Consider the following 15,652-nt stretch of genomic DNA (forward strand, 5'->3'; position numbering starts at 1 on the left):
CTGTTAACCATGTATGGAATGTAGCCTTGCAATTAATAAATGTGATTCAAGACCTAAAATGAAAGATCTGTTTTGTGAAATAATTCCCAAAGACTTTAATACTGTAACATTAACGAGAGTATTTCTAAGTAAATGTGTGTAAATACATTTTAACATCAATTTATTCATAAAAACTGTTTCAAAACAACCACTAAAGTGATTCATTTGTAGACCTCTGTTCTTCTTCCAAAGTACTTCCAAAATAAACTTTACTTTCACAGCACTTTTCTTAACAATGTTACACAATGTTTTGCAACAACAACAAATCAGGCAAATAATGACGTGGGCAGAAGAAAAAAAAAATAGATCAGGTAAAATAGAGAGGCTTATTCAGTATAGACTAAGTACCAAAATATAATGTTTAATTTGCCATGTACCATGCCTTAGAGTTTAAAGTTTAATAAAAACTTAAGTTAAAAAAATAAATAAATATATATATATAAATTAAATTTGTTAGGCAGTCCATTAGTTTTCAGCAATAAAACTATGACATGTGACATTGTTTGAATTTCAATTTATTAAAAAAGATCAAAAGTCCACATTCATATATATTGTATATAACAAGGCACGTCCTTTTTAATCTTGTGTCACTTTATTGCAGGTATTGTATTACAATTATTCAGACTGAAGGTGTCAGGTGTAGCTTTATATTTTAGTGCTTTCCTACAAATCGACTCACAAAATTGAAAACGCAAGTGGTTTTAAATATACAAAACAAAAATTAATAAATAAAAATTAAGGGGGGGGGGGGGGGGGGGGTGCTGTCCTCCTGCTGCTCTTCTTTTAATCCCTTCATTATTTTCTACTCCACTTTATCTGTTTCTGGGGCCCATTTACTTCTTCAAATCCCTCTTCTGTGTTCCTCAATTCATAAGTGAGTCTTTCAATTTCAATCTCTTCAACTGTTCATTTCTAAGTTTTAGTGGATGATGATTTAATATCCATCCAACAATATAATTTGTTTGAATGCAGCTTTACATAGAATGGTGTAAAGGTATTCAGTGAATTAAAACGACTGATCATCATTTTTTTCAATTGCGTGAACTCTGTAAAATTCGGAGAAAACTTATAAAACTGTGAACTAAAACACAAAACCCCTGCTCCGCTCTCAAGGGAAAACATATTGTTTGTTATTAACTTGAGGGGCATAGTGACCTGACCATGAACAACCTGATACTCCTGGAAACATTTGTCATCCACATATCTTAATGGAGGGAAATAATGACACCCAGAAGAACCTGATGGACCAGCATCTCTAACGGAGGGCAAACATCTCAAGTCTGTTCTCAGAGCTCATGAAGACTTAAAGATATATGAGGACCTCTGGTGGAACTAAAAGAGAACTAATAACTATGAGTTTTATAGTTTCATTTCTATTTTATTTATTCATTCATTTTTTTATTATTATTATTTTTATGCAATATCAATTGTGCATAATGTGCCTTGTTAGTTGGTATTATTTGTTATTGGGGTTTGTACGTTTCAACTTTGCAATAAAATAAAAAAGTTCACCGGGGTTTAGAATTTGAAATCGACCGGCTCGATGAACACACACACTGTCACATGACCTGCTGCGTGGTCATGTGACAAGCGTGACGCAGCGGCTGCTACTTCCGGGCTGTCTCCGCCGCTGCCGGCTGTCGCTCCGCTCCCACACTGAAACACGAGGCGCGGAAGGTGGAAGGTAAGAAACGCGAACGTGAACTGAAACTGTCTGCGTGGAGAGGTTAGCTTAGCATCGCTGCTAGCGGCCTCTTCCCACAGTGAACAACACGAGACTGACACTGACACTGCTGTGACCTCTGACCTCTGTTGTCTGCCGCTTCATACACACAATCCGAAACATGCAACATCATGTATGAGTTTATACACATGTAAGAACAAGCTGTTTTTATGTGCAGGGTAATGCAAATACTTAAGGCACAGTGTGTTTCACCTAAATAGTATGAAATGTTCTTTTCTTCACCCTAGAATGGGCCCTTTAGATTTCAGTACTTTATATTTACATCTGGAGTGGGTCCTCTCTACAGAGGCTGCCATGTTTTTCACAGTAGACAGTAGCTTTTGAGTTTTTATGACAATTGAAGGCTGCTTTCATGTTTGGAAGGAAGGAAGGAAGGAAGGGGTGATGTGAGGGGTATTCAGCTGCAAGATAAAACTTCACCACTGAATTTAACACACTGAATGAGACACTGAGTCTTCACTAGTAGCGGTAACTAATGATACAAGACGATACACAACCCACAACAACAATCACATCACCGTGCAGCGATTCTGAGATGATCGATACATCATGAGGTCTGTCTAACTGAAGTAGTGCAGGATTTGTGTATTTATTCAGTGATATTTGGTGTCAGGTTTTTAATAACATACACAAAACAGAGAGAAACTACTCATGATGTGGGCAAATGTAAATGACTACACATTATTCTGACAACATGAAGTGTACGGGAATAACTACATAAAAAAACTGAATTATTATAGAGCACACCTTTACACCCTACACCCATTTTTGCTCTCAAAACAGCGTCAGGTCTTTGTGCCCTGGACTCTGATCCTTGTTGACATGACTGCATCACATAATCACTGCAGATTTGTTAACTGCACGATCATGCTTCCAGTCTCTTACTCTACCACATCCCAAATGTATTTTACTGGATTCAGATCTGGTGACATTGAAGTTCACTGAACTTGCCGTTAGAAAATGTGTCTTAAATTATTAGTCAGTCGTCAGCTAATGTTAACATGACGCTCTGTGTGTGTTTGGCAGAGATGAACAGCGAAAACTTCACCCTGAGTGAGAAGATCGTGTCGGCCTCCTATGTTCGACAGGGGTCTCAGGCACGTCGCGGCCACGAGCAGCTCATCAGACACTTGCTGGAGCAGGTAAAGCCAACAGCTGATGTCAGGTTTCCTCACGGTCACAACAAACACGTTGTGATTTCACGTTGTGCATGTTGCAGGGCAAGTGTCCGGAGGAGGGATGGAGCGAAAGCACCATAGAGCTCTTCCTGAACGAGCTGGCTGTGATGGACAGCAACAACTTCCTCGGCAACTGTGGAGTGGGGGAGAGGGAAGGCCGGGTGGCTTCCAGCCTCGTGGCGAGACGACATTACAGGTTCAAGTTTGATATTGCCGCGCTCATTTTTCCCGAGATATGAGAAGAGTCAATCCGTGTACAATCAATGAACATTTATTACCAAACAATGAAAAGGTGCTACATAGCTATGGGCATCCTCACACAACCTGGCTGTAAGTCACCCAAGTTGCTCCGAACATTTGGCATCACACAGTTTTTTGTCACATGAGAATTAATGTGATTGGTCAATAAGGGCGGGGAATAGCCATGGTTTAGCCTCAGCTCTCCCTTGTTGGTGCACAGGCTCAGTCCTGGCCTCTTGGCACTTGAAATAACCAATGAGCACTAGCCGCTCCTTGCTTGGTCCCTCCTTTGGCGATGTGGTACCATCTTTACCTTAAACCTCGTGTCTCCATCTCTTCATAACTCCAGTTATGTTTTTATTTCCTCTTGCACGTCATGCACAGTGTATCATCCTTAGTTTTAACGCAATAATAACTCCTTATATGGTTTTGGTCAATGTGGAAGAGGGAAGAGCTCTTCCTGACCTTGACAGCAAAATGTGTGTGTTTGTGCACGGCAAAAATACGATATAATACGATATCTGATATAAACACAGTGTTGATACCAATGTATTGATCGGGTTGTATTCAACATGTTACAGACATATGTTCAGAAGTTTGTATTCAGATTTGCACACAAGTTTAGGAAGTTGTTTAACGGGTCCTTTTGTGACATTCAACTGTTTCATGTAGGTTGATCCATGGCATCGGTCGGTCGGGGGACATCGCCGCTATTCAGCCCAAAGCTGCAGGATCCAGTCTGCTGAACAAGCTGACCAACTCAGTTGTGTTGGACATCTTAAAGCTTGCAGGTGTGTATATCTGATCGGTCAAACAAGGAGTGAAAACTGAGATTTTGAGAATAAAGTCAGAATGTTATGAGAATAAGTTTTTAATATGGGCTAGGTTTCATTTTAGAGGGGGTGTGTCGGATCAGCCTGTCTAGTGTAAACCTGTAGGGGTTTACACTACACGAGTAGTCAACTACAAACACCTCTTGTGCTTCGTTGTAGACAAGTTGTTCGGCTGTGGTGTCAGCACGCTGCAGTAATACAGCAGTGGCAGTGGCAATGTATCTACAGCAGATATGCAGCGGGGGGTGCTGTTGTTGTTGAAAAGTAGTTGACAAATCATAGGTGTAGTTACATTGCGGCTGCATATATATATATATATATATACATCTTTTTATTTCTCTCATTATATTATGACTTTTTAACCAATGAAATGTCGAAGATCAAATGTTTTCATTAAGAGAGGGACAAATAAATCTTAAAAGGTCATAGCAGCATTTTCAATATTCTAGTTGCAGAAATTTGAGGGGTTCAAAAAAGACAAAAATCAAGGATCAAAATTACAGGATCCTACTTATCCCACAATGCAACTCAACAGCATCAGTCATAAGCTGTGTCTTCAATTAGGGGCTGCATCCTTTGGAGGCTACATTCGAAGACAGATTGCGTCACAGTGGTGCAACTAGGCCGTCCTGTTTTAAAGGTTCCTCCGAATGCGGCCGACAAACGTGTCCGTCCATCCTTGAGAAACAAAGGCTCCAAAAGGTGGATCCTTCCCAGCCCAACCTATCCCAGGATTCATTTGGTGACAAACCCTTTTTAAAGAGCTAATGGCCAAACAGCTATCAACGTACGTGTTAAAAAAAAACAAACAAAGCCCATTAAAACTTCCTCGTCCTGTCCAACTTCTGCTCTGTTGCTAAGCAACAACAGTAAGAGCAGGACAGGCTGGTGACGCTGATCCTGAAAATCACTATAGACTCATTTCGGTTCGGCCTTCGCGGACTGCCGAGTCCTCCAAAGGATGCAGCCCCTGAATCGAGACACAACAGTTGGGACCCTCTTGGCCTCCTAAATGCCTACTTCAATCAAACATCACATCTCCATGCTGTAAAATAGAATTAGCATAAAACATGTCCTTGATATAATCATTGTTATTTTTTTCAGAGAAGGCACAATACTGATGATTTCACAAGCTGACTGTTGGTACTAGTGTGGAAGACAACAGTAAGCAATGTGTTTCTTGGTAACAGGTGTGCGCAGTGTGGCAAGCTGCTTTGTCGTCCCCATGGCAACAGGTATGAGCTTGACGCTGTGCTTCCTGACCCTTCGTCATCGGAGGCCCAAGGCTCGCTACATCATTTGGCCTCGCATCGACCAGAAGTCCTGCTTCAAAGCCATGATCACAGCAGGTGATAACACGACTTTAATGGCCAGTGTCATTCCACCCGTACGTCCTGTTCACACACTACAGTGTTGATTGATACATGGCAGCAGATAGAGCCTCAGCAGTGCTGGAGAATTTCATTCATAATGTTTGCTACTCACATGGAGCCTTGTAAAGTGTCTTTGCTGGATAGAATGAATTATGTAATCGCACATTTCTCTATCAGCATTGTTCAATTTGTCCTGTGCTCCTCAGATGATTGCTCCTTCCTCACAGAAACACTCAGTCAGTGCTTTTCGCTGCCTCCTGCTCATATGTGACTGTTCCCTCAGGTTTTGAACCGGTTGTGGTGGAGAACATTCTTGAAGGCGACGAGTTGCGTACCGACTTGGAAACAGTTGAACGGAAGATCGAGGAGCTTGGCGCCGACAACATCTTGTGTGTCCATTCGACAACGTCCTGCTTCGCCCCGCGAGTCCCCGACAGGTGATACAAGCTCTCATTTATACTCTTACTCCCATGGGGAAAAACAAAGATGGAATCAACATCAAGCAACACAAGGTGCTCCTATGACTTAATATCTGGGTACAATATTGATGACTAGAGGAGAACTTGGTGAGTTTCACTGACTCATGAGCTTAATCTGTACCACATCTGCTTCAGTACATATTTCTCAATGTTTGTTTGACAGTTTGAAGAACAGCTGGCACCATGATGATAGTTTTTTCTTCAGTATTTAATTTGACCAAAGTGCTGTTGGTTTGTGAACAGTCCTAGTTGTGCGCATTTGGTTCATGGATTTTCTACAACTGGAGTTGTGTTGCCAGTTACACAATCTTTTCAAGACACAAATAACTGTGAGCAATGATAAAAACACAGTAAAGACAAATATATGAAATAAATTCACTCATCTTAGTCCTGTGCTCAGGGAACCACGGTTGTGAATGTGGAGTTGAAATGTTCCCACCTGAGTACTGTTTTGCTTTAGCTAATTTGGAGACTAAATAAAAATTTTATAGTTCACAGTTGCCATTTCTATTCAAGTAAAGACTATGTCAGCTGATCATGTCTGTGTTGTGTTGTGTTGCAGGCTGGAGGAGCTGGCCACTATATGTGCCAAATACAACATCCCCCACATAGTTAACAATGCGTATGGCGTACAGTCATCCAAATGCATGCACCTTATACAACAGGTAGGTACCACCTTATCCCCAGTGCATCTCTCATTTGTGTTGTTGAAGTAGTGCTTGTAGAGCAGTTTAAAGTGGAATATTGTCTACATGTCTCTGTCATTTGTCCTTCGATAAAAGACCTACAGGGACATAATGAAAATGCATTAAACAAGAACACATTATTCTTATTTAAGTAGCACTTATTGTTATGTTTGTCACCCCCATTCTTACAACTACTGACTATTCTCCTGCAAACTCCTCAAGTGTCCCTCTGAACACATGTGATAGTCTCACCATGTCATCATATGTTCTTTGCTCACTGGTTAGTGAAATGTTTCATGGCTTGTCTTTCATCAGGGGGCTCGTGTTGGAAGAATCGATGCCTTTGTACAGAGCTTGGACAAGAACTTTATGGTACCAGTAGGTGGTGCCATAATCGCAGGTTTCGATGAATCCTTTGTACAGGAGATAAGTCAGATGTACCCAGGTAAATGGCTGTGGATTAATGTGTATATCCCTTGTTTCCTGTTGTGTTTTTTCAATATATGAAATGCACATCTTTTGTTTTCCCCCTCATGACAGAATTGTATGTTTTGAACCAGTAAAATATGATAAAGTCATGATATATCAATTATTAGTAATGGATCATTATTTATTTCTTTGTGAAGATTGTCATTGCTGTTTATTTTCAATCGGCTAAGTTAACAGTCTCCAATAGCTTGCAGGCTTTTTAGAGTAGACGTTCAATTGCACGAGAAGGATTTATACTTTTTATCTTCAGGAACATAGATATCTCTTTCTACAGAATACTCCTACGAATACTGTTACAGGCCCAAGGAAGTGCAATGTTAAATTGGATTTGGACCCACGATATATACTATATTAATACATTTTAAATAAACAGGCGACCAGCGCTCTGTAGCAGCGGCGTCTGGGAGTCATCAGCGCAAGTGACGTCGTTGATCTTGCAGACGGAGGCATTCACGACACCTGATTCTCCAGTTCGATCAGCTCTTTGTGCAGCAGCGGTGGGAGGCTTCAGGGTTCTGCAGATTGCATCTTTACTTGCGGTGCCTCAATTTCTCCAGGTCACTGTAACAGTTTCACAAAGAAAGCTGCAACCAGCATCACCACAGGCCAAGCAAACTGCCCATTCCAAAGAAGCAGGTTTAGAATGTGCACACTGCACTTTTTAAAGATAAAGTTTGCCATATTCTTTATTTTTGTTGTTGTCAACAACAGAATATCTGTCTGTTGTGCCTCACAATGTGGCTTCTTGTCCATCTGTGTCCAGGTCGAGCATCAGCCTCGCCCTCCCTTGACGTCCTCATCACCTTACTGACTCTGGGAGCCAGCGGCTACAAGAAACTTCTGTCAGAAAGAAAGGTGAGAGCATGCACGCATCACTTAATCAGGCCAAATATAGTTCGACTTGTGTGTGGGATCTGGATGCCCTCAGATGGTAGGAGTGGAGCAGTGTTCTGTAGATTGACATGAAAACTCTGCCGCAATGTCAACTGTGCATCAGAGTTTTTCTGAATATCTGTCTCTGTGTGCTGTGTCAACATCTTTCTCCTGAAGAACAGCTTACATAAGTCGTATTGAATTGCAGTGGATCACATGTTATGAATCTGTGTGTGTGCGTGTGTGTGTGTGCGTGCGTACGCGTGTGCATGGAGCTTTGCTTCACCTGCAATCTGCCCGAGGAGTAAGACTTCCAGCTCAAACAAGCAGCAAGCTTTGTCGAGGGAAGGGTCTGCTTTAGCGAGATAAAATTGATCCAGAAAGTTTCAGAAAACATCCCCTGGTGGCTCCCTGCTTTAAAGCAGAGTTGCTCACAATGCAGCAATTCCCCTCTTTAAACAGGAGGCACTGCACCATTCTCCCACTTCCAAACTGCTGGACTGAAAATGTACTGTTAAACCTTTCTGGACTATATCTGTATATGTTGATGCACAGACCTCGGTGGGGACTCAGAAATAAGAGACTCTTGTTTCAGAAGCAGGGGAAAGGGATTTATTTTCCTAAAATGACTATTAGATGTTACCTGAAGTGCTCATATCTAAATATGACACTCTTCCAATATTTGCTATTTGCCATTAGCGTAGAAATTGACCCCGTAGCAGAAATATATATCGAGGAAATTCCTCCAACCTCTCACATGACCCGATGCCATCAAGGCTTATCGATCCCTCTCGATCCACATGATACATAATTAATGCACCGGACCTGTTCTCCATAGTGTGGGGAGTGATTTCCCACATCCCTCTCAGGATCAGAAAGCTTTAAATTATTAAAACATTTCGAAATTAATTTACAGCTTCAAGTAACCATTTTAGAAAATGTGTAGATGTTGAAAAGAACCAGCAGATGTTGTTGTTGTTTTTTTAGTCATTACACACACACACACAGACACACACACTTATTGTCTGCAGAGTCGTAGCCAAGCACACACTCACCACCACGAGCACCCCTGGCCATAAAGTCGTCCCTTGTTAGTAGAGAACAAGGGACACTTGGAGACACTTGACATCATTGAAAGGCTGTTTTTGTTTGAATTCATGACAGAGAAAATATTTCTCTTCCCAATGGTTTTAAATTAGGAAAGCATGAGTCAGCACACATGCAGACACACACCCGTTGTTGCAGATGAGCCAAACCGTTGATGTGCGGTACTTCACTGGGGAACAAACAACAAAAACACTGCAACGTGTTGTTTGTGCCCGTTCTCATAGCATCTGTGTTGAAAACCTCCATCATCCATTTTCAGCCTTTTACACACACACACACACACACACACACACACACTTTGTTGATACTCTGAGCCAAACACACTTTGTCAGCGTATTTTAAAACCCATGGAAGCTAAAATCTTCGGATAAAAGCATGCGTTATCCTCTCCTGCAGCTCTAATTGATCCCAGAGGTGGACATTTGATGTCAGCGAAGATTGTGGCCTGAGATGGAGAGGTAAATGACGATGTGCTGAAGCTTTGGAGGGGCAAATGCACTCAGGCAGGCAGGAGAGGGAGAGAAAGGGCGAGGATGGGACACGGACTTGTGGTTAGATCTGCTTGATTAGCAAAAAACCAAGGCATCTGCTACTGCTGCTAAAATAAGGCTGTGGCAGTGTGGGAAAGAAGCATTGTGCTGCTATTTATAGTTCTTTTGTGTGGCCCTGGCTCGCTCTTGTTCTGTCGCTTTATGTTTTCTCTGTCTCTGCATGGCCTGCAGGAGATTTATTTGCTCCTGGCTCAGGAGCTGAAGAGTCTGGCCTCTACACACGGGGAGAGATTGCTTCACACACCACATAACCCCATTTCACTGGGTAAGCTCAATGTTCTGGCCACAGACCAAAGCCTGTACCGTTTGAGCATACTTAAGTTTGTTTTGTGGAGTTTGTTCTATATTTCTGACCCTACATTTCTTAAACCAGTGGAATAATTGTGTGCATGTGGCGTGTCTGTCCTTCAGCCATGTCTTTGGATGGTCTCCAGGCCGACAGCGACAAGGCAGTGACTCAGCTGGGCTCCATGTTGTTCACCCGGCAAGTGTCCGGGGCCAGGTATGAAAACTTGTCAAGGGCAATGCTACAATCATGGGAAACATGGGAGGGGAAGACAAGGGTGCAGAGCTTTGTGTGCATGGGATAGATGAGTGTTGCCAAATAAAAATTGGCAATCGGGCAGATAGATCCACGGAATACGGTGGAGCAGAAACTACTTAAGATGATTAGACAGCCCATCTCATCGGGGCCGCCTCCTAATTGATTGAATTTTTCCGTTACGCTGTGTCTCCACAACAGGCAGAAACTCTGCGGCATTGACGGCCATGTTCTCCGGACTGTCAATTCTCCTGTTTTGCCTTCTTCCTCAGTCAGTAATGGCTGCGTAAATACCAAGTTTTATTTGTTTAGTTGTTTCTTGGACTCAAAGATAAACTGGTTAAAGGTCACGGTGACCTCATGAGTCTTTAAATAAAAAGTATATCGACTTATATGTTCCCTGTGTACGATTTAGGTGAAAGGGATCTATTGGCAGAAATTGTATATAAAATAATCCTAGTGATGTTTTCGCTAGTGTGTGATCATCAACATTTTTACGAATTGTTTTCTTGACCCTAGAACGAGCCCTTTATATCTAAATGCTCAATATTTACATCTGGAGTGGGTCCTCTCTATGGAGGCCGCCATGTTTCTTTACAGTCATCCAAACTGGACAGACTAAACACCTTTTTTGAGTTTTTATGACGACTGAAGGCTGAACAGGTTTTCTTTCATGTTTGGAAGGGGAGGGTGAGGTGAGGGGTATTCAGCTGCAACATTCGACTTCACCACTAGATGTCACTAAATTCTACACACTGAAACTTTAAACTGTACTTGGTGGCGGAGGCAACAGACACTTACAGGGCAACAATTCTGAATATTATAAATATCAGGAAGAAATTATTTATTTGTTATTTTTATTATTATTGTTATTCTTAATCTCACGTCTGTTTTATGTTCAGATTTGAATACATCATGGCTAAATTTCATTATTATAACAGCAAAGTAACAGCCTCCACGCTTCTAACGTACTCTCATCCTCTCTTCCAAATTAGCATTTTTCCAAGGTCAGAGCATCGCAAGCTATTTCAGTCTTTTGTCCTTGTATCTCAGTAGCATACTAAATGAGAGGCATCGACTTCCAGAATCCATGCTTCAATGACACATTAATATAGATATTCAATTTGAAGGAGTTCATCATAACTCTTCAGTGAAATACACTCGTGCGAATCGTGAATACCGTCAGAGGGAGCTGGCTTTTTCCACATCAGCTCTAAGTTGGTCTATTATCCAGCAAAATAGATTAACACAGCTCTACATCTTCTTACAATGCATCCCTCTACCATTATAGCCTCTCTCATGCACACAGTCCTAATAGCTGGCCAGTAATTGATTTCACATTAAAGTGAGTTTGAACTGTGCTGACATTGGTGACACGCTGCCAGATTTCAGAGGCGTCAGTTTGAATATGATACATTTGGAACTGCAGCTTAAAAGTGTACTTTTTTATTTTTTTGTTCTTTGAATCCACCTCTGAAAAACTTCAAAGTTACTGTACGTTGGGAATGCAGCACCGCCTCAGGTCCTCATGTCTGCTCTTTTTCAAAAACTAGCAAGTTTTGGAGTAAATGTTCTCATTCTGCGGAATGCGGAATGAAACTTTTACTTCTTTCCTTCCCACTTTTCTTTCAAGGATCTTGGAAACTTGTTTGACATTGTTAATTTACTGTTTTACTGATTTCTTTGGCTGGACTCATGCCACAGCCAGGAGTTGAGAATGACATGAAAAGACAAATTACTCTTTTTGTAGCCTTTTTTCTTATGTTTTATCTCGTTTATTTTATTGTGTTTTATTTGTTTGTCGGGTTGTGATAAAGTCTTTGGTTCCAGTTGTTTACTGACCCAGCCATGTTAAAATCATCATCACTCTGCTACATCATCCTTGTTTTCATCCATGTTTCTAGGGTAATACCGCTGGGCAAGGAGCAGACCATAAGCGGCCACACTTTCCACGGCTTCATGTCGCACTCAGAGGCCTACCCCTGCCCCTACCTCAACGCTGCCTCTGCTGTGGGCATCACCCGGGAAGATGTGACGCTGTGCATCAAACGGCTCGACAAGTGCCTGAAGTCTCTGAAGAAAGAGTCCAATGTGGCCATAAGCAGCTCCGTGGTGCCCCCATCCCACTGCGACGACACGCCAGGAGAATGACACAACGAAAACGAGAACATTTCCAAACGTACTCAAAAGCCATTTTCATGGTGGATAATTGGGTCCTGCCTTTCACACATGAACTACACAGCAGGACATTCTCAGACGTGTTCACAACAGCTAAGGAATCTCCTTAGCATTCAGGCTCTTCTGACATCTTTGGATACTGTCTGTCGCGTGTTAGAAACATCTTCATCACTCAATCGCGGTGAATTCTGCAGATGATCTACTGCTGTGATCTTACATCATCTCCATGGCTCTCAATCAGCATTTGTGTTCTCTTGTGCAGCCCCTCCGGAGAATGTCGGCAGAGTTCAGTGCATGTCTGAAAGCATCTTCAGGGATTTCTGCTTAGTTTGATTGTCTTGTGCCTGCGCTAACTTCCTACCTTATTTGATCTGCGTACATGAGACACTGTAAGAGATATGAGCACAGCAGCGACGAGACTGTGCAGGTGTCAAAGCAACTCCAAAATTGATTATGGATCAATTAATTTGAATAGACTTCTAATGTATGAAGTCTCCACAGTGCTGTATATTGAGTCTATTATTGGATAAACTATTTTGAACTGTGCCCCTCTGTTTACTTCATACTTTATCCACCCTTCTGTTTCGGGAATGTGTTTAGCGTTTCCACTCACTGACATTTAAAACCACACAGCTTTAACTATAGTATGTTGCACTCTTCTTCTGTGTATTGTAATGCGATGCAAGTGCTGCTGAAACATTAACTCCATCTGAACCCTGTATATTGAATTAGCTCATTTATTTTCAGGCTCTGTAACTGATCGCAAGTAGCAGCTAATCAATGAAGTACAGCAAACATTGATCTCTCCTGTATTTAGAGTAGGATATGTGCACTCTTGTGCAATGTATGTTACATTGACCATTTAAGACTCAGAGAGGTTGATTATTTGACCATGTTTTCTTGAACTAGTGATCTGCATCACAGAAATCTAGAAAAAGTCAAAGCATGGACAACCCTGTGTCAGTCCTCAAATGAGAGGCAATATTTAATGTTGAAAATGAACAGAAGTTGGAAAAAACAGCCATGACCATGGTTTGCTCTTATATCAGTTTTTTGGCATCTTGAACATGATATCTAAGCTCTACCACTACGGAATATCTGGAAATTTTGACCAATTGTCACTGGGACTCAAAGATAGCTGATTTCAGTGGTCAAAGGTCATGGTGGCCTCATATTATTTTAAATGTATGTGTCTCACCTGGATTGAGTAAAACTGCACTGGTTGGTGCAGGCATACAAACTAGTTTTTACTGTTTTTACAGCACAGGATAAAATTCAGTCAGAACCTCACCATGCAGTTGGTGTTGATCTTATATCACTCTCTCTTCTATATCTCTGTCATTTTCCCCAATACTCCACCCACTCCGTCATTAGGACTCAGGGCAGATTGGCCCCTCAGGCACCAAAAATAGACTCCCACTAAAGCCTCTCTGCCTGACTACTAATCTATATTGCAATACTGCTTTGTCCAATTTCTTCCCGTGCCCTCCCTTTTATCTGCTGCGGATCATCAAGAATGATTGCACTCTGAAAAGCTTGGGACATGTCAAGCAGACACCACCTTGTTTCTTGAAGACGAAACACTTAATGTTTGGCCCAGAGGTGGAGGTAAGGACCACCACAGCTGCCGCATCCATGCTGTTCCCGTTTTTGAGAAATGAACGCAGTAAGCAGACGTTGGTTTCTCGTACGCATTTGCAATAGGGAGAAGGTGGGCTGGAATCAGATGGATAAAGGGTGCTGTATCAGCACGCTTTCTCTGCTCCTACGCTGGACTGAACCATTAACAGAATATAGTGGAAAAACACTGAGCTTTACAGTGCAGTGCCCTGAAAGGCAGAAGTGGCTTTCTCAAAAACAAAATTTTGTTTCCTTTGAGGAGGCACCTCATCGGCTGCATGTGCAACAGCTCAGACAACACGACGTGCCTTTTCTTTCTCTCTCTGTCCCCTGTTCCCACGTCTTTCGCTGATGCTGCAGAGATGCTGTGAGAATAGGTTGTCAGGGCCACTTTTTTGGGGTGAGACAGTTTTAAACGACTCCACTATTGATCAAGTCTGCTGCAGTGTGTAAATCAGAAAATGGCAACTTTGCTGGAAATCGCACCGAGCAATACGTTGACTTACTTTGTAATTCGTTTTTTCAGTATTTTAAAGGCTATAGATTCTCGCCGACTCTTGTTTCCCTTATGATTGTTCACCCTCAGCAAAACGGAGGCCACGCATGAGCAGCGTGCTACTAGACAGACCACTGTTTGCCTCCTTTTCGTATAAATAATGCTTAAATATATGAGCCAAACCAAAGCAGGTAAAACTCTAACATTGCATCTGCTGAGTGTTAGAAAGTAGTGACTTATTATTTTTTTACTTTGAAGCACAATCTACAGTGGAGTCTTTAAGTCCAAGGCCTCTTTTCCATTCAAGTGAAGTGAGCAGGAGCATAATTGCAATTTTTCTAAAAGTTCATTTTATTCATTTGAAGTCTTTAAGATCTCCTGTAGAAATGTACATGTCAAATTACCAACAAATGGATGTAGTTTCCTTATATTTTCATTCACATGCATAAGCCACACACATGAACAGTAGCAAAGCAAATTCAGTTTCATTTTATGAAAAACCGATTGTAAAATCTTCACTGCAGATAAACCAGGTAGGATGAACCTCACTCTGCACCACAGACTGTTCACACACAACGCCCAGCACACACACAATAAAAAAGTGACAGTATATTGTGGATCTGTTTGAGGAGGACTCACTAATGACAAGGAGTGATCCTGAAGTAGATCCAGAGTATTGGCTCAGACCAAGAGAACAGGCAGGTTTAGAACGAACACTGTTCGAGTATCAATAAAGCTTTTATTGTTTGAAAAGCTCAGAGGCGCTGTCCATGGTGCTGCAGTTCTGCGCCTCAGGGAGCGTGTGGCTCGGGGGGTCCACTGGTGTGTTTTTAATGTCCTGTGTAATAATACATGAACCCATGTCTTTATGTCCGGTTGAGACTTTAATGGGGTGTATTTATTTGTGTATCATGTGTTGGGGGCAAAAACATGACCAGAAAAAACACAAGCAGATTTCAGATTTGTCAAATAATAAGAAAAAACCCGAGGTCCTTGGAAATTATTTCTTTAAACATTGAAATCACCTCCACGTGGCACATTGAGCATGTATTGAAACTGCATTAAATTGAATATAACCACCTTATTTAAGTGCGATTCTAAAAAACGCACAGGTTACCAGATGTCCAGCTTCCTCTCCCTCCATGGCGCATGGTTGTTTAACCAGCAGTTCCCCGGGCTGGAGCCGTGGTGGCGTGATAAATAATTAAAGTGGACGGAGGGGAGC

General features: G+C 41.8%; 1 protein-coding gene across 2 annotated transcripts; it reads left to right on the forward strand.

The window, feature by feature from the left end:
• Positions 1-1,583: 1,583 nt before the first annotated feature.
• On the forward strand, positions 1,584-12,857 carry sepsecs (Sep (O-phosphoserine) tRNA:Sec (selenocysteine) tRNA synthase). 2 transcript variants are annotated; one of them, XM_069518505.1, is made up of 12 exons: positions 1,584-1,723; positions 2,810-2,925; positions 3,003-3,157; positions 3,874-3,992; positions 5,225-5,383; positions 5,691-5,844; positions 6,449-6,551; positions 6,888-7,017; positions 7,825-7,916; positions 9,764-9,857; positions 10,004-10,094; positions 12,038-12,857. In XM_069518505.1, exons 2-12 carry the CDS (start codon positions 2,812-2,814, stop codon positions 12,282-12,284), a joined length of 1,458 nt encoding a protein of 485 aa, XP_069374606.1. In that variant the 5' UTR covers positions 1,584-1,723; positions 2,810-2,811; the 3' UTR covers positions 12,285-12,857. The 2 variants fall into 2 exon arrangements, with proteins under 2 accessions (XP_069374606.1, XP_069374607.1); XM_069518506.1 differs by lacking the exons at positions 9,764-9,857; positions 10,004-10,094.
• The last annotated feature ends 2,795 nt before the right edge of the window (positions 12,858-15,652 follow it).

This window comes from Paralichthys olivaceus, chromosome 22 (assembly GCF_024713975.1).
Source record: "Paralichthys olivaceus isolate ysfri-2021 chromosome 22, ASM2471397v2, whole genome shotgun sequence".
In the NCBI taxonomy this organism is placed as follows: domain Eukaryota; kingdom Metazoa; phylum Chordata; class Actinopteri; order Pleuronectiformes; family Paralichthyidae; genus Paralichthys; species Paralichthys olivaceus.

Bases quoted from the DNA above. Each gene is read 5' to 3' on its own strand.
- sepsecs (XM_069518505.1), top strand. From the start codon at position 2,812: ATGAACAGCGAAAACTTCACCCTGAGTGAGAAGATCGTGTCGGCCTCC. The intron at 2,926-3,002 runs GTAAAGCCAACA...TGCATGTTGCAG, and splicing joins TCAGACACTTGCTGGAGCAG to GGCAAGTGTCCGGAGGAGGG. The intron at 5,384-5,690 runs GTGATAACACGA...CTGTTCCCTCAG, and splicing joins CAAAGCCATGATCACAGCAG to GTTTTGAACCGGTTGTGGTG.